Source organism: Manis javanica, chromosome 4 (genome assembly GCF_040802235.1).
Source record: "Manis javanica isolate MJ-LG chromosome 4, MJ_LKY, whole genome shotgun sequence".
Taxonomy (NCBI): Eukaryota; Metazoa; Chordata; class Mammalia; order Pholidota; family Manidae; genus Manis; species Manis javanica.
This window is the reverse complement of record NC_133159.1, coordinates 160,233,929-160,255,283: the sequence shown is the minus strand read 5'-3', so window position 1 is coordinate 160,255,283 and position 21,355 is coordinate 160,233,929. Positions and strand designations below refer to the sequence as shown.

At 38.3% G+C, this 21,355-nt stretch overlaps 1 protein-coding gene and 1 long non-coding RNA gene across 2 annotated transcripts in view; one reads left to right on the top strand and one right to left on the bottom strand.

Annotated features, from left to right (window-relative positions):
* Positions 1–21,355, bottom strand: part of LOC140849143 (uncharacterized) — a 117,737-nt gene that overhangs the window by 62,342 nt on the left and 34,040 nt on the right. The window contains exon 3 of the long non-coding RNA XR_012130767.1: positions 11,957–12,079. This is a non-coding gene — a long non-coding RNA (uncharacterized lncRNA). The remainder of the gene's footprint in view (positions 1–11,956; positions 12,080–21,355) is intronic.
* On the top strand, positions 10,434–19,993 carry KRT20 (keratin 20). Its single transcript, XM_017679194.3, has 8 exons — positions 10,434–10,915; positions 12,838–12,920; positions 14,266–14,422; positions 14,774–14,935; positions 15,089–15,214; positions 16,142–16,362; positions 17,109–17,146; positions 17,634–19,993. Exons 1-8 carry the CDS (start codon positions 10,508–10,510, stop codon positions 17,729–17,731), a joined length of 1,293 nt encoding a protein of 430 aa, XP_017534683.3. The 5' UTR covers positions 10,434–10,507; the 3' UTR covers positions 17,732–19,993.

Here is a 21,355-nt window from a genome sequence, read left to right as displayed (position 1 = left end):
TCATTAATAAAGGCTGAAATGATCTAGGAACAAAATGAGTCCTGCAGTAGGAAACAACATGAATTATTAGTACAGATCAAATTGCCCAGAAAGATCATAAAGATCATATGTCAACATTAATGTCAGTTCCTCAGAACCAATATATTGCTCCTTAGTTACTCCAGCCTTCCAAAACCTGTAGTATTCCTGACAGCTCATTTCGCAAAGATATATTTATTTTGAAAAAGTGTGTGTTAGCTACCAGCCCATCCACTCTATCAACGTAAGACTTGGCCATCAAATCCTGTTATATTTTGCCCTGGGCAGCAATTATTAAGTATCCCTCAACATATGTGTCAAACATATGAGAAACTGCTCCAGGTTTTTCCTACTATTTCATTGCTTAAAAAAGTAGAAGATACCAAACAAGGCGGCCTTTGTGGAACATGAAGCATCAAAAATATTAGTTGCACTGTGAGAGTTGAATAGTAGCAACTCATTCTTGAAAAAATATTAATAAACCAAGTTTCCACTGACACCTAGTAAGTCCCCAGAAAGGTGTAAAGGCCCTGGTTCCAGGGCCTGGAAACATACCACAGAAACAAAACACAATACTGCAGGAAGCTGCACTACCTGCAGTGGTTACTGTCACTAGGGACTCTTGTTGCAATGATACTGGTTCTCTGCCTCCACTTTCCTAAATCAGGCTAAACAGGGCTCCTCACAGGGGGGCTGTTCCCTCCTGACCCTCTGACCCCAGAGGAGGATTACCTAAGGATTTATTATCTCATTACATCCTAGCATCCCAACTCTACCATTAATACATCAGCTGGACCCCAGAACCTGAAGACTGACTTAACTCATCCAATTCTTTGTCTTCAGGGTCCCTTGGGTCTGTGCTCTGCACTCACATTCCGCCCCTCCTCATCTTTCTTATCTGTCCACGTGAAAATGCAAATTCAAATTCCTGTCAGTGTTTCCTCTGCTGACCACAAGCTCCTTGAGAGCAGGGTCTGACCACCCACTAAGCATTCAACACATACTTGTTGAAAAATAAATGATTTGGTTAATTTACCTGATCAGTGTTCTACTTTAAAAGCCAATTGCCAAAATTTCTTTCATGCTTTGCCAACTGCCTAGTTCAGAAAATGTTCATCTTTATAGACAATTTTCCTAAAACCTGTTTACAACTCCTTCTAAAATATGTTAGGAAAAGTGTATTCTCTCTCAATCTCTCACCCTTGATCTCACTTTCTCTCTTCCGCTCCCTCATTTCATGTAGCCAGTACCCTGCAACAAATTTTCAACATAAGCATCAGCAGCTTCTTTTATGACCAGTATTCTGCTTTGTATGGTTTTTTTAACTTAAATATGTGCACATTAAAAAGTAATGACACAAAACCTAATGGACTGAAATGTGAACACATCTGCTATTTGTGCTTGATAGCATTCACATTAATAATATATCTCATCTGGTTTGATGATCCATGTACAGTGTGCTGTGCTCTAGGAGAATTCTGGGGCCAACGATCACTGCATCTATAAACAGATGCATTCTTAGAGCATTTATGTCAATTTTGTGCTGTTGAGGCAAACAAAGGAAGACTTTGAAAGAGTTGGTCTTCAGAGCCAGGAAAGTAGAATGTGTGGGGCATATACCCTATATTGCCTTTTAAGCAGTAATTTAATTGTTGAGAGTTTTGTTTATACATCAGGGTGGTGCTTGAAAGACAGCTTTCCTGGGCCAGGCAAACTTACTGTAAATTAATTTAGAGAACAAACATGTTTTATCAATCTCATCTTTCTATATTTGTATTGTTGCTACGAGCAAGTCATTTAATCTATAAACACTTCGGCTTTCTTATTTGTAAAATGAGAGGGACAGCCCACAGTATTTTCAAGGTCTCTTCCAGATATGACAGCCTATACTTCTTTATATTTAAAAATGAACACCATGAAAAATAAAAACATATGGTGAGTAATTGCCACTTGTTTACTTGTTTTCAAAAAGATTAAGTTCCGGTTGTTCAAATAACATAAAAGTACATAATAAAACTGAATCACTCATGACTTCTTTCCTTAAAATAGAGTCCAAAAAGTTCAGTGTTGATTGGTTATTACCATTTAGTTAGCAAAAGCTAGGCAAGACTTTCTGGATCCTTCACAAATTGCACTCAAGCACCATAAATACTTGAGGTTATTGCAATGAATAACTCAGTCACTTGTGGCCTGTCAGTGCAGAGGTCTGACTCTGAGATCTGAAAGACTGGGTGAACTAGAACTCTGGTAGTAATTCATACATGAGAGATGATGTGAGAACCAACGAGGGAACCCCTCCTACCGCCTTATGATACTACCCCCAACCCAGTCCTCTCCAGATCAGAATATTCAATAGTCATCTTCACTGAGACCTTCCCCAATTAGACCTAATAATGCAGGCATCACAAACTCAGCATGTCCTCTAGTGACCACGCCATGTACCCTTTGCAACAATCCCTCCCAGACCCTCTCCCAGCTCTGTTCCAATGCCCACCTCGGTAAAGAGCCCCACCATCACTACCCCGTCACCCAAGTCAGAACCCAGGGAGCCATCCTTCTAAGTCTCCCATGTGAAAGGCCCTCCATGCCCTTGGAGGGAAGAAGGCATCTCTATTACCAGAGACAGGCAATCTAGAGCCCGGAAGGCTGCATAAACAAATCTTGTTATTTTCCCACTGATTGACTACCACAGCCCAAATGCTGTTCAGAATTCCTTACTAACTGAAGCTCCCAAACATAAGTTTTATTTGTCTTGTCAATTCTTCACAGATTTAGTCTCTTCATCTAAAACTGTCTAAAAAGTGGCTGCCTTGGTCATTTCTTTGAGTCTCAATTTCATTATTGGGATTCCATGTGCATATAATTAAAATTCAGGGTTTTTCTCCTGTTTTTCTCTCTCATCAGCTTAGTTCTCTGACCGGCTAGAAGAATCTTGAAAGCACAGGAAAATTTTTCATCCTAAATAATGTTCTTTTACATGTCTTCAAATAAACATGTGTAAGTTTCTCTGGAATATATTCCTGGGAATGGAATTATTTAATGTTAGGTATATGCACATTCACCTTTTTTGAGATAATGTCAAACTGTTTTCCAAAGTAATTGTACCTATTTACACAGCCACTCTCAGTGGATGAGAATTTCCTTCAGCAACAACTGGTATCATCCAACTTTTCAACTTATCCCAGGTGGCAGGTGTAAAACGGGCTGTTCAGTTTTTCTTCTTCTGTGCAAGTCTGTTCATATTTTTGCCTGGTTTCTCACGGGGTTTTCTTTTTCTTATTGGTTTGCAGGCATTCTTTTCATATTCTAGAAACTAACTCCTTGTCAGTTACATGTATTATAAATATCTGCTCTATGGGGCTTTTTCCATTATAACTATAGTGTCCTTTAATGTACAAAAATTGCTAAGTTAGTATCAATTTTGTACTTCCTAGTATGCACTTTTTGCATCTTGTTTAAGATATACTACTTTACTCTGAATCCAGGAGATATTATTCTGTATTTTCTTCTAAACATTGTACAGCTTTTACATTTCACATGTACATCTTTAATGAACTGAAATGCATTTTTGTAATTATAGTATATTTTGCTAAGTTGCAATTTTCACTTTTTAAATATGTAAATACTCTATACCTTTCCATACTTATTTGTAATGTCAAAGCAGTTGGAAATTATGTTTCCATATACAATACATCTGTTTCTGAGCATTTTGCGCTGATTCACTGGTTTATTTGCAGATCAGTGCAGGAACCATTACTCATCCTATGAAGGGAAAAACTATAAAATTAGAAAGTGTAATATGCATTCTCAACTTGTCTGTGTCTCAACTTAATCTCTATCTTTACCCTTTTCCTAAGTTATAAGGGACATTAGAACAACTCAATGCTATCATCCCCTTCCAGCTTTCATCTACTTTAATTCTATATTGTTTTTCCTCCACAATACATGTATTATTTTATAGCCAATATTCATTTCAATTTTGTCACATATTTAGCACTTTATTTGTTCATCGTCCTTTTCTTCATCTCAGATCTTCCATCTGCAATCATCTTCCTTCTACCTAAAATACATTCTTTCAGACTGCATTTGGTGAAAAGCCTGCTGATGGCAAACTCAATTTGTTATCCTGAAAATGTCTTTATTTTACCCATTCTCAACACTGAGTAGGAAAATTCCACAATGGCAGTTATTTTCTCTCCGTCCACTGAAGACACTGTTTCATTTCCGGTGTCCACTGCTGTTCCGGAGGAGTCAGTCATCAGTTTAGTCACCATTCCTTTGCTGATGGTCTCTTGTGGCAATAAGTACTTCCTGCTTAGAAGTAATTGCTTATAATATCTTCTCATTATTATTTGGCTTTCTGCTCTGGTGCATATAAATGTAACTTATTTTCATTCATTTAGCCTAGAATTTATTAGGTTCCCTTAACCTGAGAGGTTGTTTCTTCAAACAATTCTAGAAACTTTCACTTCTTATCTCATTAAATGTCTTCTTTTCCCATTCTCCCCCGTCTCCTTCGGGAACTCTGATGAGACTAATTTAGATCTCCTGATACTTTAGCCTTCATGTCTCCTGACTCCTCTTCGTCACTTAGCTGCATTCTGGATAATGTCTTCAGAGATAACTTTTGGTTCAGTAATTCTCCCTTTAGCTTTGCTTAATCCATCATTAAACCCATCCCCTGAACTTTTCATTTTAATTATATAGTTATTTCTCTTAGGTTATTTTCAAATCTTCTTGGTAAATTTTATAATCTCTTAGTACTTGCTCCAATATCCAAGTCTATCTTTTTACTGTTAAAAAAAACAATTTAATATGGGTATATTATGTTCTTCTTCCAATAATTCCACAGCTGAAGTCTTGGTAGGTCCAATCCCACTGTTCATTGGTGGGCTCATATTCCGCACAGTTTTATCTGTAGGGATTCTTTGGAACCAGGTTGGAGTTGCATTGCATTACTTTAGAGAGGATTTGAGCTTCCTGCTGCCAGTTGGCTGAGAGTGTCACTGATCTCAAGGAAGGTTTGTTTTTCCTCTGCACCAAGCACCACAGTTAACAGAAAATTTTTCTTACTGTACCCTTCTGTGTGGTGGCTTTGTTTATCATGTGCCCTTACTCTGAAGGCATAGTTCTTCAGATACTAAGTTTATGTGGAAGTTCCTGTTAACATTCCCCTCTTAGGCAGGTCCTAGACTCTGATCTCTCCTGTACCCTTACAAGACATCAGAAAGAAGTTTAATATATCCATGATTGAGCAGAAACCCACAGGGTGCAAGCAGCTTTCTTACTTACTTCTCTCCTAAGTTTTCTGTTTTTGTTCCCTTTTCCATCTCTGTGGAATCTTTCCTTTCATAATAGGTCTGCAATATGTTTGAAAAATTATACACAGATAGAGAAAGGAAGAAAGGAAGGAAGAAAATAGATAATGCACTTTAGTTGTTTCCTTTGGGAACATTTGGAGCAGAGGAATTAGGGGTATCCAGTCTGCGACACTCATGACATTGAACTCCTGAGTTGCAAATCTTCTACTCTCTAACATGACTGGCAGAAACAGCAGGCAGGCAGGGTGAACCACCCACACTGGCAAATGTTTCTCTTCTCAAAGCTGGGCCTCAGTACTTTTATTCATTCACTCATTTGTTGTTCATATGCAGGCAGATATAAAGTGCCTACTAGGTGTGAGCCACTTTGAGACAGCAAATCTGCCAACTCACTGAAGCACAACAGAGCAGAATTACCAAATGAGTACAAATGAAAACCTGAATATGCCCACTCAACTGTGTTAAATACAGTATCGTAAGTTTACTACATTAGCACCTTGACATGTTTCATTATAGAAATTTTTAAACAAATACTAGAATACTTAGGGTAGTACAATAGTATAATAAATCCCTATATACCCATTTCCCAGCTTCAACAAATAACTCAGAACCAAACTTCCTTCTACATCCCATATTATTTTGGAGCAACTAGAAGAGATTATATCATTTCATGCAACTATTTCGTTAAGTACACCAGTTTTTAAAATACAGAAGCCATGATTTTTTTGGACTTAACTTTCTGTGGTATCCAGAAGCACAATGCCTACAAACACCCACAGCTCCTATACGTCATCCTTCTCAACTAATCAGAGCAGCACATCATGACATGCTCCCCAGAGATTGCAGATTCTATTTGCATCACGTCGAGGCTACAGTAGCTTACCCATTGTGGGAAAAACAAAAATTGAAAATCCTCTGAAAATTACAGTGCTTACAACTCTCCAAACTACTGGCCATATTTAATATTAATCATCAACACCCTCAGCAGAGTCGGCCTCAGGGGTCAAAATGCATCTCCTAGTAGCAGAAAGGAAGTTGTGATCTAATACACATTTATGTATACAGATGCAGTTACCCAATGACCTAGAGTATCAGGGGCTTCAAATTCATGACTTGTATATAAACAAGAGTCAACAGGCCCTACCTGCACTAGTGGAGGTGTGGGTTTAATAATCTGGGTAACTGCTGAACCTCTGTGTTGAATACCTGAAACCAATATAAGATATCAACAATACTTCAATTAAAAAAGTCAACAGGATCTGTATCTAGTCCTCAAGTGTAGTTTAGAAAAACTAATTGCTGTGAAATACTCTCCTGATCTTTGTGGTCATACTACAAGATATAATAATCTACCAAACCGTAAAGCTCAGTGTGATAGAGGAACTGGCAAATCCTTCTGCCTTCACATAAACATGTGGAGTATTTACTCAACAAATGAGTATATTGGATGACTGAATCCCATAATAATAGCCCTACTGTAACATATTTTGGTTTAAATGCAAAATCTGAAAAACCTATGAATACTAGCCAAAAATTGGGGGAGAAGCAGTTATTCCTCCAAAAAATTAAAAATTACTTTCATCATTTTAATGAGGTTTTAACTCTTTTCCACTTCAATGTAATTGGGTCTAGCCACAAGGAACAACTGTGCTAAAGAGGAGAACAAAAATGATCATGTTTAATAAGTAGATTTATATTCCTTTCTAGTTATAAAGCTACATCTTGATTTAAATAATGTTTTTACATACCATCACATGTGTGTTAGGGTATGAAACTCTAGCTGAAATGAACTGACTGCAAAACTTGTGCAAACAGTACAATTTTCCAATGATTTACCCTCCAGCTCCCCCATTAAAGAACAAAAACCACATTAATTTTGTGAATGCATATATAGAACACAGTCCATATGTTTATAAAAAGTTTTTACTTCAGGTTTCAGCTGTGACACCCATTTACAAAATACCTGCTGCTCTGTAATATTTAATGGCAAGGTCTGCTTCTTACAGGTTCAGTTATTGGTGGGAAGACTCAGTGAGTATTGGCTGATGCATTTAAAGGACAAAGACATAAGAGCTGTCCACATGAAGTGCATGAATTAAGTTTAACTCTCTCGCAATTTTTATTTTCATCATATAAGTCTAATACCAAGTAGTGTACTGTTTGTAAGAAATAATAGTCATCGTATTTTAGAAGAATGTTTGTAAAAACAAAAACAAAAACAAATTAAACTTTTTTACCCAGAAGTAAAAACTCCACTGGTTTTCAGTGGAGCTACTAAAACAAGTAAATTCTAAACTCTTCAACTAGAAAGAATGTGCAGGGATTTTAGGGGTGGTTTTTTTGAGTTTTTTTCTCTTTGGGTTTTTTGTTTGAGTGTTTGGCTTTAATCATATTATGGATCTCAATTCAATTTAAGTGTCAGGATGAGAATTAAAGAGGTGTTAGGATGAGAATTAATGGGGACTTTTCCAATTTCTTTGATTTAACTTGATTAAAGAAACAGTTTAAGTGGTCCAGGATAGGAGTGAGTTTTTGGCCAGGGGGTTTGAATGATAGAGAGCAAATGAATAAATTCCACTTAGTTCAACAATGTTTATCAGACCCCCATGGCAGAGATCACACCCGCAGCTCACCGTGTATCCGGAGGCCAGCACACCCCTGGAGGCCCGCAGCCCCACCACGGAGGTGGATGCGGTCCCAGTTCTGCACACACCCATTTCCTAGACCTGGAATTGCTCTGCTCTTGCTCTGAGTATGAGGACCTTCGGGGGAAATCAGGCTTCTGAGGAAGCTTCTGCCAGTGAAATCCATCGGGGACTCTAGGAGGCAGGAGCTGTGTGCCTCAGGATGGCTGGAGCCATCTGTCTCACGCTGGGTGCTGAGGGGACCTTGCAGCAGGGCAGAGAGATGACTCCATGCACCAGGTCAGGTGTGAAATAATCTGCTATTTATTCTAAGTTTCAGGCAGTGACAGAGAAATTTAAATACATTATCTAGTCTTAGACACTAGAATTCAGGGAAAAGCATCTTCAAAACCATCTGTTCACCACTCCCCTACATTCACTTATTCACTTCCTCAAACTACAACTCCAAATGTATAAGTGTTTCATTACTGTTTTAAATATTCAAGGTTCTGTGTTTATACAAAATATTTTAATAGTCCTATAAAATAGAATCTCTAAACAGTGATAAACTTAAAAACAAAAGAAGCATGAAACAGAGATTCTGAAGAGTTTTTAACAATACGTATAAGCCATTATTCATACGCAAACCAAAACCACAATGAGATTATCACCTTACACTGTTAGAATGGCTATCATGGAAAAGACAAAAGAAATGGTGGTGAGTATGTGGAGAAAAGGGAACCCTGGTGCACCATTGGCAGGAACATAAATTGGTGCAGCCACTATGGAAAACATAATGCAAGCTCCTTGAAAATTTAAAAATAGAACTACCATATTGTTACCGAGTTCAAGCTCACACCCTTGCTGCACAACATGCCAATAAATTGGGAGACAAGATGTTGGGGCAAGGAAAGCAACTATATTTGGAAAGCCATCAGACCAAGAAGTTGGTAGACTCATGTCCTAAAGAACCGTCTTAACTTAGGGTTGATTTCGAGCTTCTTTTATATTAGGGAAGGGGAAAACAAGGGGAGTGTGGCCAGAAGGTGACGATCGACTCAGACGTCTGGACATCAGCAAGGGTCTAAAGAGGGTTGTGAAACTCCTTGTTCTTGGTTAGCTGACTTGTCGTTTTGCTGACATAGGCCATGATACTCCTGTAAGTACTTGACAATCCAGTCATCATTTCTGTACATACTTCTTTATCTCCTTGGCAGAGGTGAGTTTTACGTAAGGGCCTGGTTTCATCAATTGTAAATCATGAGCAAGATTCCTTCTGATGAGTAACAAGCCTATGTGCAGGGCTGCAGAGTTGAACAGAAGCTTTTTTTTTTTTTTCTGAGAAGGCATCTCTCACATTTATTGATCAAATGGTTGTTCACAACAATAAAATTTTGTACAGGGGACTCAATGCACAATCATTAATCCACCCCAAGCCTAATTCTCATCAGTCTCCGATCTGAACAGAAGCTTTCTGACACAAAAATAAAGGCAGCAAAGAAGACAAATACAATATGAAGGCAGAGAGGCCTCTCTTCCACTCAGCTGCGGTATGCATTTCTGGGCATATATAAAAAAAGATGAAATCAATATTTATGAGATACTTGTTCTCCCATGTTCATCACAGCATTATTCACGGTAGCCAAGACATGGAAACCCAATTGTCCATCAGTGGATGAATGGATAAAGAAGATACAGATAAATGTGATGAAATATTATTCAGTCACGAAAAAGGAAATCTTGCCATTTGTAACAACATGGATGGACCTCAGTGATATTATGCCAAGTGGAATTAAGCCAGACAGAGAAGGACAAACACTGCACAGAATCACTTATATGTGGAATGCTAGAGAAAAAAAGTCAAACTCATAGGAGCAGTGGTTGGCAGGGGCTGGGCTGGGAACGGATGAAACAGGGAGAGTTTGGCAAAGGATATAAACTTTCAGCAATAAGATGAATAAGGTCTGAGGATCTAATGTAAAAAAAAGGTGACTATAGCTGGTAACACTTACTTTGTAATTGAAATTTACAAAGAGAATAGAACTTAAATGTTCTCATCAAAAAGAAAGAGATAAATTTAAAAGGGTTTTTTAAACACTGTTCTTTATCACTAGTATATTTACTATTACGTGTTCACATCTCTCTTTTAGGTACCTAAATTATTCATGGAGATTACAAATATTCTTTATGTGTATATTAGGATGAAAAAAATCTGCCAAAGCAGGTGTAAGAGCTAAAAGAATACACCTTCCTGTTTCCTTTTGTTGTATCTGTTTAAAAAAAGATATCACCCCTGAAGAAAGCCTCTAAGAAATGCCTCTAGTGGTAATTTCAGGAATGGGATTAAACAGATGCTGCACAAAGGAGGAAAAAAAAAAGGCAAGGCAAGGCAAGGTGGACTGTGATGTCAAATACAGTGAAATGTCAGCAGAGGAGGAGTTTCTTTCCTGTGAATTCTATAAAAGGTCAGGCTCATCCACCACCGAGAGACGAACTCTGCTCCACCCATCCTGAAGCTAAAGGTGCTCCCTCCCAGAATCTCCAATGGAATTCACTCACAGAAGCTTCTACAGAAGCCTGAGTTCCTCCTCGCAGGGCTCTGCACTCAGCATGAGCGGCTCCCTGCCTTGGAAAGGGGGCATGCAGCACCTCGGGGCTGCACCCAGCGTCTATGGTGGAGCCGGAGGCCATGGCACCCGCATCTCAACCTCCAGACACATGATGAGCTACGGGAGCGATCTCACCAGGGGGGACCTGTCTGTTGGCAATGAGAAGATGACCATGCAGAACCTAAATGATCGCCTAGCAAGCTACCTAGAAAAAGTGCGGTCCCTGGAGCAGTCCAACTCCAAACTTGAAGCTCAGATCAAACACTGGTATGAAACAAACGTGCCTAGCGCCAGTCGGGACTACAGTGCGTATCACAAACAAATCACAGAGCTGCAAAATCAGGTGAGGGATGATGCCTGTGTTTTCTACTCCACTGTTTAGCTGCATGATGTATCAAGAGGGCATATACTTTAGGTGAGTCCAAATGGACAGTGAAAAGCAAATTAGGCTGAAATGCTACATCTATAAAAATGGCCAATTTTATCATCTAGCTTTAGTGTTGGAGTACCTGCTTATATAATAGAATGATTGTAAATCATACTTAAAATTTTTTTAATCTAATTGCATACAAAATACAAAAATTTTATATTCCAGGGTTATCATCTGTATTCTTGTCTGTTTACCAGAACAAACTAAGTAAATAGTAAACATTTTTCCGAAAAGAGCTAAATTTTGTATGTGATAATACATCTTTACTTTTTCACCTAATTCCCATCAACTTTCAAAACACCAATTTGAGATTTTCCTCCTTTCATTTCTATAAATGTTGTAATACAAGTATTAGACTACTGCACACAGATTTCAATGATAATGTGATTCAGGGTGGAAATGAGGGGAAAGGATATAGGTATTGATGATATCTGCATTTCAAAATGTCCTGTTTAGTAATCTGATCATCATCAACAAGCAGTTCAGAAACTACTTCTGAGTAATAAAATGCTCTATTGCCCCCAATTCAGATTTGTTGCAATCATATCAGAACCTGCTCCCAGATATCCAGGAAAGGTCGAGTTCTCTGTTTTATCAGCTGTGTCGACTAGAAGTAGACTTTGCTCCCAAATGAAGATTTCAGATAGGACACCAAGAACTTGCACTGCTTTAAAATTTTTATCTATTCAAGAAAAGTGTCCCTTTTGTTTTCATTTCTATTTTAACATTCATATTCTTTTAGAGCAAAGACTACTTCCTTACCAGCAAGTCTCTTTTTTTCGCATTGTACTGGACATCAGTGCAATTTGCCTCAGATTCCCAGGAAGTTACTTTGGGGTTTCAGGAACTATAGGCATGTGACACAAAGGTATTTAAATTGCTCTTTCTGCCAACAGGTCGTTTTTCTCAGGCTCCCACTAAAAACATCCAAAACCAGTCAACCACTCCCCTTACCTGTCTCTTGGCTCAGGTTTCTGAATCTATGGGACCATCCCAAACATATAGGCACAGCCATCTGTTCCATTTAGCTGGGCAGAATCAGTATATGAAGGAAGGCAGCTCTCTCCAGAACTGGATCTGCTGAAAGAGATACATCATTGTACCATCTTCTATAAGCAGACTTCTGATTCATATGCATCTTGGAGAACTGACCCATTAGGTAATGTCTTAGTAAGATCAGGGGCTTATCCATCTTGATAGCCCCAGTTCTTAGCACAACTCCTACCACATAGCAGGAAGGTGTCCATTCATTCAGTCAATATTTAGTAGACACTAACTAGGTGCTGGACACCATGCTAGGCACTGGGGAATATGATGGTAAATATTGACATGATTTACAGAAGTATGAGCATGGACAAAGACAGCACTTACACAGACACATGGGGAAAATGTTAGCAAGAAGGGCTTTGTAGGGCAATGAGAACACAGGCGGTGCATCCAGTTCTGTCTTAGGGAAATTAGTGAAGGCCTCTTGAAGCAATGATGTCTAACCTGAGACGTGAAGGAGGAGGAAGAGTTCACCAAGGGAGAGGAGCTAAGTGGAATATTCTAAGCAGGAAACAATATCAAAGGCAAGGCACTCAAAAAGGTTGGATGGCTCGAGATGAATTAACTTCTTTTGTGAAATCACAAGAGCTGACTAAATCCTGGAAACTGAAATTGCATTTTATGACTATTAATGTTAAATACCATGTCATTATTCTTGTAATTTTCATATGGAAATTCCTGAAGTGAACAAACTAAATGATATAATAGTGGTTTTAGCCGAAGATAAACTCAGTCATTTCAAACTCCTGTCCAGTTGAAAATATCATTCCTTCTCATATATGTTCTAGATTATAGATGCTCAACAGCAAAGAGGTCGATGTGTCCTGCAAATTGATAATGCTAAGCTGGCTGCTGATGACTTCAGAATGAAGTAGGTTCTCTAGTAGCACAGGAAAAACTCCTGAAAAGGAACTCCTTTTAGCAGTCCTTCATGACACTCAGCTTTCCACATTACTGTTGGTAAAGGAGCTCCCATTAAATATTTTCAGAATTACGGCATTTAAAGGGTGTTAGAAGCTATCTGGTCTAGTCCAGCAATCAGGGCTAGGCTTTCCTCTCCCACCATCCTAAGGTTTGGTCACCCAGTAGGCAAGTGAACACATCCAGAAACTACTACAGTTTTCACTGGTTAACTCTCGTTGCTAGAATGTCCTTTTGTAGTAACCTAGCATCTGCCTTTTCACCCACTGAAAGGAACTCTGCCCTTTGGAGTAATAACAAGACAATTTACAACTCTGTGTAAGTGCCCCTCTGTTATCCAAAGAGCTATTTGGCTGCAATTCTCCAAGTGAGTCATCCATGTTCCTTCAAGTGTCTACAAGTGTGTGACCAAAGTACAAAAGGTGGCCCTCGCTGCTGTCTAGCCTGCCAGTGTTTGACAGTATGGTCTGTCTGACCAAAGAACTAGGACCACGATTGAAGCAGTTCAAACTGCTCACTAAGCAGTTATTTAACCTCTTACTAAGAGGTGTTCACTCTCACGGTCATGTTACACGATGTGTGATCAGTTGTTCCTCGTGAACTGCTTCTACACTAGGGCTGCCTTGTCCTGAACGTGTGCAGTGCACGGGCACTAAAAAGTCCCTTGTGGTTTAGAAGGGTAGCATTTGAATGCTACAAAGGATCAAAAGAAGGAAATGGGAAAGCAGATCTGAAGATTAAAGAAGTAAATGTACATTATTTCAAATTTTATTAAGTCAGCATTTGCATGTTCCACTGTATTATCATTTTTCAAAATTTGCTACTTTAATAAAAATGGGTATATACAACTGTAAAGGAGAATGCATGAATTTTTAAGATAAATCACTTTGGACGCATCTGCTTACAAATAAAAATAGGTTGATCATGTACATTCATTAAGTAAATCTGACCATTATTTGATATGCATAATGAGAACCTTTTGCTTACGCAGTAGTTAAAGCAAATTTTTTTACCTCTTTTAAAGTACATATTCTAGAATTTAGGGACTTTTGAAAGTTACTTCAGATTGCTTTTTTATCAATCACTATAAATCACAGAGATTATATTCTGGAGCATATTATCTTATTCCTAGGCCCTCTTGAACATTTTTGGGATGTACAAATAGGGACACAGTAATGTACTGAAATCGGTATCTTCATATACCACATAAAAAACCTATCTCATTAAGTTAGATGATCTCTTCTATAACATATTCAGAAGGGCTCAATGATCTCTGCATACTAATTGACTCACAGGTATGAGACGGAGAGAGGGCTGCGCCTAGCAGTGGAGGCTGACATCCAAGGCCTGAGAAAGGTCTTCAGTGATCTAACCCTAAGTAAAACAGACTTGGAAACTCAAATTGCAGAACTGAATAAGGACCTGGAGCTCCTCAGGAAAGAACATCAGGAGGTGAGGAAATATTCAAAAGTGGCACTGGGAATGACAGAACAGCTCCAACAGTGAACGGGAGGGGGATGAGGAGGACCTCGAGGAGAAGGAGGAAGGGCTCGTGGTGATAGTGACGGCGAAGAAGACGGCAGCAAGAATGACGTAAGCCTTAGCTTCTCTTTATAAGGCCACTGTGAGCATTAAATGCCTGAGAGCAGCACATGGACTGTAACAAGCCCTGAGCTATTGTTTCCTTTCTTTTTTTATTCATTCCCAGTGAAGGAAGCCATAAGACTTATTATGTCTTTTCTGCACAGCCTCAGCTGAGAATGTGCTTCAGACTATAACCAATCATGATTTTCACTCTCGTAGGAGGTGGACATCCTACGCAGACAGCTGGGCAACACTGTCAACGTAGAGGTGGACGCTGCTCCAGGCCAGAACCTCAGCAGCATCATGAATGAAATGAGGCAGAAATATGAAGCCTTGGCCCAGGAGAACCTCCAGAAGGCCAAAGAACAGTTCGAGACGCAGGTAACAGCACTAATTCTAAAGAGTAAGCAATGTGTAGCTGTCCTCCAAAAAGAGAAAAACCCATTTTCTTTCCTTATTTTCTTCTTTCTTTCTCTCCTTACTTACATTTTTGTTTTGTTTTGTTTTGTTTTGTTTTCATTTTGGGACCTCTAGACTCAAACTCTGCAGCAACAAGTCATAGTGAGCACTGAAGAGTTAAAAGGAACTGAGACTCAAATAAAGGAGCTGAGGCGCACCTACACGAGCCTGGAGATAGACCTCCAGTCCCATCTCAATATGGTAAAGCACATCTAACCCTCAACTCTCAGTGTAGTGTGTGTTTACTAAGTGCCCATATAAAGAACTCTGGAAATGCAAAGACTTACAAGAATTAACCCTCTTCCCCTGCACAGCTGGCAGAAAAACAGGCCAAACAACTGATTATAATTAAAAGACAGTAAGAACAAGGTAAAGGGCAATGTATTGCAAAGATACAGAGGAAAAAGGAGATCTGGAAGGCCTCACAGGGGAAGTGGCATTTACTCTAGATCTGAACACCTGAGATAAACTTTTTAAGCTGGAGAACCGGGGTAAAGACATTCCAGGCTAAGGAAATCAGTCAGCTCATGATAAATTATGCTGTAGTAACAACCCCCAAATCACAGTGGCTTGCAACACTACATCCATCACAGGTTAGCCGCAGCGCTGCTCCACGACATTTCCACTCCAGGGGTAAGGCCAAAGGAGTGAACCCCAGCTGGGGCACACCAGCGGCACAAACAAAAGAGCCATGGCAGACCACGTGAAGCTCTTAAAGCTTCTCAGAAAAGACATGTGTCAATTTCACCTGCATTTCATTAGCCAAAGTCACATGACCAAGCCTGGCACCAACGGGATGAAGAAATCTAGTCCTCCACATGGAGGGACACCACTAATTGCAGGGAGGGGAAGCAAATATTGGGAATGATAATACACTGCACCATACTAAGAGAACAGTTAAGTGCAAAGCTTAATTTAAACCAGCAAACAAAAGACCCCAAGAGCTACTGACTAAGCAGCTGGCTGGGGATGCCCAGATGGAAAGAGTGACAGGCAAGGCTGGAAATATGCATGCGCCCACAATGACTAGCTGCAGGAGTTCTTCTCAAAAGAAATAAAACTTGAGCCACCTCTTGAATCAAGCCCTCAAACAAGAAATGTCCACTTTTTTTGTGTGTGTGCTCACAGAAAGAATCTTTGGAGCAAACACTAGAGGATACCAAAGCTCGGTATGGAAGCCAGCTGGCCACCATCCAGGCCCTGCTAAATTCCCTAGAGTCCCAGCTGATGAAGATTTGGACTGATACTGAACGCCAGAACAACGAATACAATATTCTCCTTGACATAAAGACTCGGCTTGAGCAGGAAATTGCTACTTACCGCCGCCTTCTGGAAGGAGAAGATGAAAAGTAAGCCTCTTAACATCAAGGGATATAAGTCAAAGTCTATAGGCTGTGCTACTTTAACGTCTACACGTTAAATTCTATCACTCATTCCCCAGCACCAATGCAATCAATCCCTAGCACAAAAGCAAGTACACACACACACACACAACCATTATCCAAACAAAAATATATCAAAAGTCATACACACCCCAAAAACACCAAGTTCAGCCAAGTGCATGAGGTCATGGGCTGAGTTACAAGATTGTTGTACAGATGATACAAATTATGCTTAGGTTAATTTTTACAATTAATACATAATTGAAAGCACAACAACTTTCTAAAATTCTCACTGAGAGATCATGAATTGAACACAGGCCCCAGAGGTCTGTGGAACCAGTCTGAGAATCTTCAGTGTTGGAACAGTAATTGACTTCAAATACCACACCCAAGAAAGCACAGAAGAAAACACAAGATTTAAACTTCCATTGTAATTTCATAAATTTAACTATAACTTAATTGTGATTTTGTAATTCGATTACAAAAACTAGCGTATGTTAAACAGATTTTGAAGCTATGTGTTTTTCAAGTTAAAAAGTAAGATATTCAAGTTTGAAATAACAAGCACTGTAAAAGGGAAAAAAATACAAACAGCTTTATAACACATATCACTTAGACTATTTTGAAACAAAAAGGCAGAACAGTGCTTCAGTTTTCAAAATGTTAATAACACTTTTTTCTATTTCTTTTCCTCTTCTTAAAAAAAAAAACAGAACTACAGAATATCAGTTAAGCACCCTGGAAGAGAGAAGTAAGTGTTCTGATTTTCATACATTTCCTGTAAGACTATATCCTCCCTCAGCAGTTTACCACTTAATACCTGCCACTGGTGAAAAGTAAAGGGAGATCAGTTCCCACATGAGTGAGTATTACCCGAGGGATTCTGAAACTCAGGCACATCACATAAAGAAACCCTCCACATGGGAACTGTCATATTCCTATGACAAGATGATTTTCTTGGCCCATGCTATTGCTGTCCTGAGACATCCTGAGATCCTGAAAGGGAAAATAAGATGAGAAAGTACATTTTACTTAATTCAAAATTGTAAATTTGCAGAAGGTGGCACATTTTCTGCATTCATTTATAAAATGGACTTAAGATCACTTAAGAAAGAGAATGGGTTCAACTTTTTTCTAAAATAAGAAGATATGTACAAAATAATAATAAAATTGAATATTACAAACACCAGCAGAGGTATGTATCTGAATTAACATTTTATGTTTAAATTTAAATCCAGATATAAAGAAAACCAGGAAAATTAAGACAGTCGTACAAGAAGTAGTGGATGGCAAGGTTGTGTCATCTGAAGTCAAAGAAGTAGAAGAAAGTATATAAACAGCTGCTGGAAGGAGATGCTGCTGGTTTTGAAAGAAATGTAGCTGTAATTTTTACTCCCTACAAGTGGCCATCAGAAAGCTCCATTAATGCTTTGTATTGATTAGAAATGGGAAAAGAAGCCCATTTATCAGTCTCTGTAATTGAATATAAATGCTTTACTCGGGAGCTGCAAACTGCCTGCAAAAATGAAATCCAATGAGCACTAGGATATTTAAAACATCATTACTGTCATCTTTACAACAACACACATTAATTACAAGCTATAGACCACGTAACATCAATTCATTACTGTTCCTGAAAATTATAGCACATTTCAATTACACTAAATCTCACAGATGCAAACTGCAAATAATCCACTCTAATTTTTCCTGTGTATGAATTGCAAAATATCCTTTCAGGGGATTTGGACTTGGGCCCCTGGATTCTTAATTGAGCCACTTTCTTGGTTAATTTCATTGCATTTTTGATACTGGTATAATTCTGCTAGCTTTGAATTATATCTGCTTTTTTTTTTCCATTGTCTCTACAACTTTTTAAAACTCAGCTCAGCTCTTAGAATAATTTGAGGGTCAAATTTCAATCATAAATGCTGAGCAGAATAAGAATGAAGCACATTACGCTTAAAATGATAGAAGATTAAAAGCAAAACCTTTCTCAAGGCAGAATGCTTCTCTTTATGATAATAAACTGAATAAATCATCAGGTGCTCTTTCTTTACATGGTGAACATGTGTTATGAAGTGTTTCTCACTATTTTTTCAATACCAGCTGTAATGAAATACAATTCACATACCATAAAATTCATCCCTGTAAAGTGCACAACTCAGTGGTTTTTATTTTAATATGTTCATAGCAAGAAACCCCTTTAGCAGCCTCCCCCATTTTTCTTCCCTCAGACCTTGACAACCACTAATCTACTTCCTCTTCCATGGATTTGCCTAATCTGGACATTTCATATAAATGAAATCATACAATGTGTTCTTCTGTACACAAATATCCACAGCAGGATTATTCATAATAGACCAAAAGTGTAAACAATTCAAATGTCCATCTACTGATAAATGAATAAACAAAATTTTGTCTATCTATACAATAGAATATTATTCAGCAAGAAAAAGCAATGAAGTGCTTATACATGCTACAACATGGATGAACCTTGGAAACATTACAGTGAGTGAATGAAGCCAGACACTAACAGTCAAAGAGTGTATTCTCACCCTTTTATGCAGTTTAGTGAGCAATAACTGCCTTGCAAATGTTTACAGGAAAAATTACTTTGCCCCCTATCATTATACTCTAGAACTGGGTGGCTTGAACTTAAATTTTGATATATAAGTTTATAAATAAATAGCATTTTGAGTGTGATACTTATATTGAAAATAATAAATCAATTCAGTTAAAAATAATAATATCTACTATTTATTGAGCACTTACTATGAGCTGAACAGTGTGCCAGGCATTTTATATATATTTCTCAATCTTCCCAATATGCCACTGAGGTAGAAGCTATTCAGTGAAATCATATGAACTTGTCAATATGTGATTATTTTTGATCTTCAAAAATAGCAATTTCATGTGGCTTGACCCCAGTTTACATATGTGAGAACAAATCAGGATTATATAGGAAGACATGAAATAAGTACTTCCCCAAAGTCACAGTTTCCAAGTAATGGAACGAGACTGAGCCTCAGGGCTGCTTGTCTAAAGTCATGATACCCTTTTAAGCAGCTAATTATACAAAAACAAGTGCTGAGTCACACCAAAATGAACATCTGCCTATACTTAGTTGTTTTGTTGTTTTCTATCATTTTCACTAGCCAGACAGTTAAAAACACCCAACTGTCACAAGTGTCCAGCTAACATCACACACAAAACTGGACTCAGCACAACTTTTGTCAGAAAAGATTATTTTCACCCATTCTCATGCCTTTGCTTTTCAAAGAAATGAAGCAGTTTCACTCTCGCTTTTTTCTTAATTTCCTTCCAAGTCACTCAAGTTAAGTAATTTGCTTTTAAAGATGTTAAAAACTTTCAGAAATGAATTCTTTTGCATCTGCCAAGACACATTCCAGAATAGTCTGAAACTCTGACATGCAAATACCAGAGACTATGAGTCTGATTAATAAAAATCCTACAAGAGATGGGTCTGAAATTTACTAAGCATGACCATTATCATATGGCAATAATGACGCTTTGTTAAAAAAGGTAGGATTATTGTTTTTACCTGAATTTCCTGTCATAAAAATGAAAATGAATCCTTGCCTTTTGGTCTATCTCTGGTTTCTTCCAAGTAATCTTTCAAAGAAAGTGAGACCGTACATGCATGTGGAACCAGATGGTTCTACCTCCACTTCTACCAACAGTTACTGTGTGAAAGTGAAGTGTCAGTCTTCATATCTATCTATACTTCTTCTATAAGCTAAAAAACAGAACAGCACAATCCTATTTCTAATAAGCATAGAGACCCACAGAAGATCAGCAGTCCTTAAATATAGGTCTCTTTATCACCCATTAGAATCGTCGTCAACATATTTCATGACTAAAGGTGAGGTTAGGATAGAACTGTTATTTTCTGGGCTTTGGGGATTACTTCTACACAAAGCCTTACATCTAAAAAAAATTATGACTGGAATCATATAAAATCAAAACCTGACTAGAGGACACCTCCTGCTTTCACCCTTACTAACTTGGGGGCAGTCTCAGGTAACTGCACCCTCAAATAACAATTCCAACTTCAAGTGTTGGTTAATGATTTCTGTTTTTTAAATTTCACTTCAAATATCTGTTTTCTCTCCGCAAGACTCCTCCAAGATTCCCCTTATATGGATATTATTTTCTCTTCCTCCTCCTCTCTCTCATCACATACAAGATTCCCCTGCTTCTAAGAGCCCCTGAGCTCTGAAGTCCGGAGCTCATCCTTAAGCATGACCCCCGCAGTGCTTGTTCATCCCCATCCCAAAAGCACAGCAGGAAACATCCGTAACCCAAAATTCTTTCACTCACTCACAGGCTCTTAAGAAGCTATTTAAAGCAAAGGGAAAGGTGTCATGGACCAAGTTTTCAGTGAATTGCAGAAAGTAGGTGGAAAATCCCGCAAAGACCAGGAAACTAAACAACCTAGCATGATAAAAGGAGCACATGTTAATAAAAATCTAAAGGTTTACAAATACCACATAAATGACTGTCTTCATTTTGAGTACTCCCTAAATTCCACAAAAATGGAAGACATGCTTCTTTTGAACAGTTCACCCTGGTTTTAGTCATTTTCTTCGGTGCTTCAACTTACATAACCACTTTGCAACCAAGCCCAAGATTGTTTCCATTTGATACATTCCCTTCTCCTTTATATTCTTACAGCTGTCATAAAAAATTATTTTCACTTGTAAAAACTCTAAAACAGAGGCTCGATCTATTTAACTTAGCCCTCCCTCCCACTAAAAAAAAAGCCACTGAAGAAGAAATATTTATCTTCTCAACTTCTGGAAGCTGCTCCCTATTCATGACTGGATTCAGAATAAACCTTGGTCAAAGCATAGCAGTAAATTAAAGCAAAATCATTTTCAAATGAAATGAGTTTTAAATGACACTTTCCAACATATGAAGGATTCATTCAGTTCAAGTG

Coding starts and splice junctions, on each gene's coding strand:
- KRT20 (XM_017679194.3), top strand. CDS start 10,508: ATGGAATTCACTCACAGAAGCTTCTACAGAAGCCTGAGTTCCTCCTCG. Junction 12,921..14,265: donor GCTGATGACTTCAGAATGAA/GTAGGTTCTCTA, acceptor ATTGACTCACAG/GTATGAGACGGAGAGAGGGC. Junction 16,363..17,108: donor CTGGAAGGAGAAGATGAAAA/GTAAGCCTCTTA, acceptor AAAAAAAAACAG/AACTACAGAATATCAGTTAA.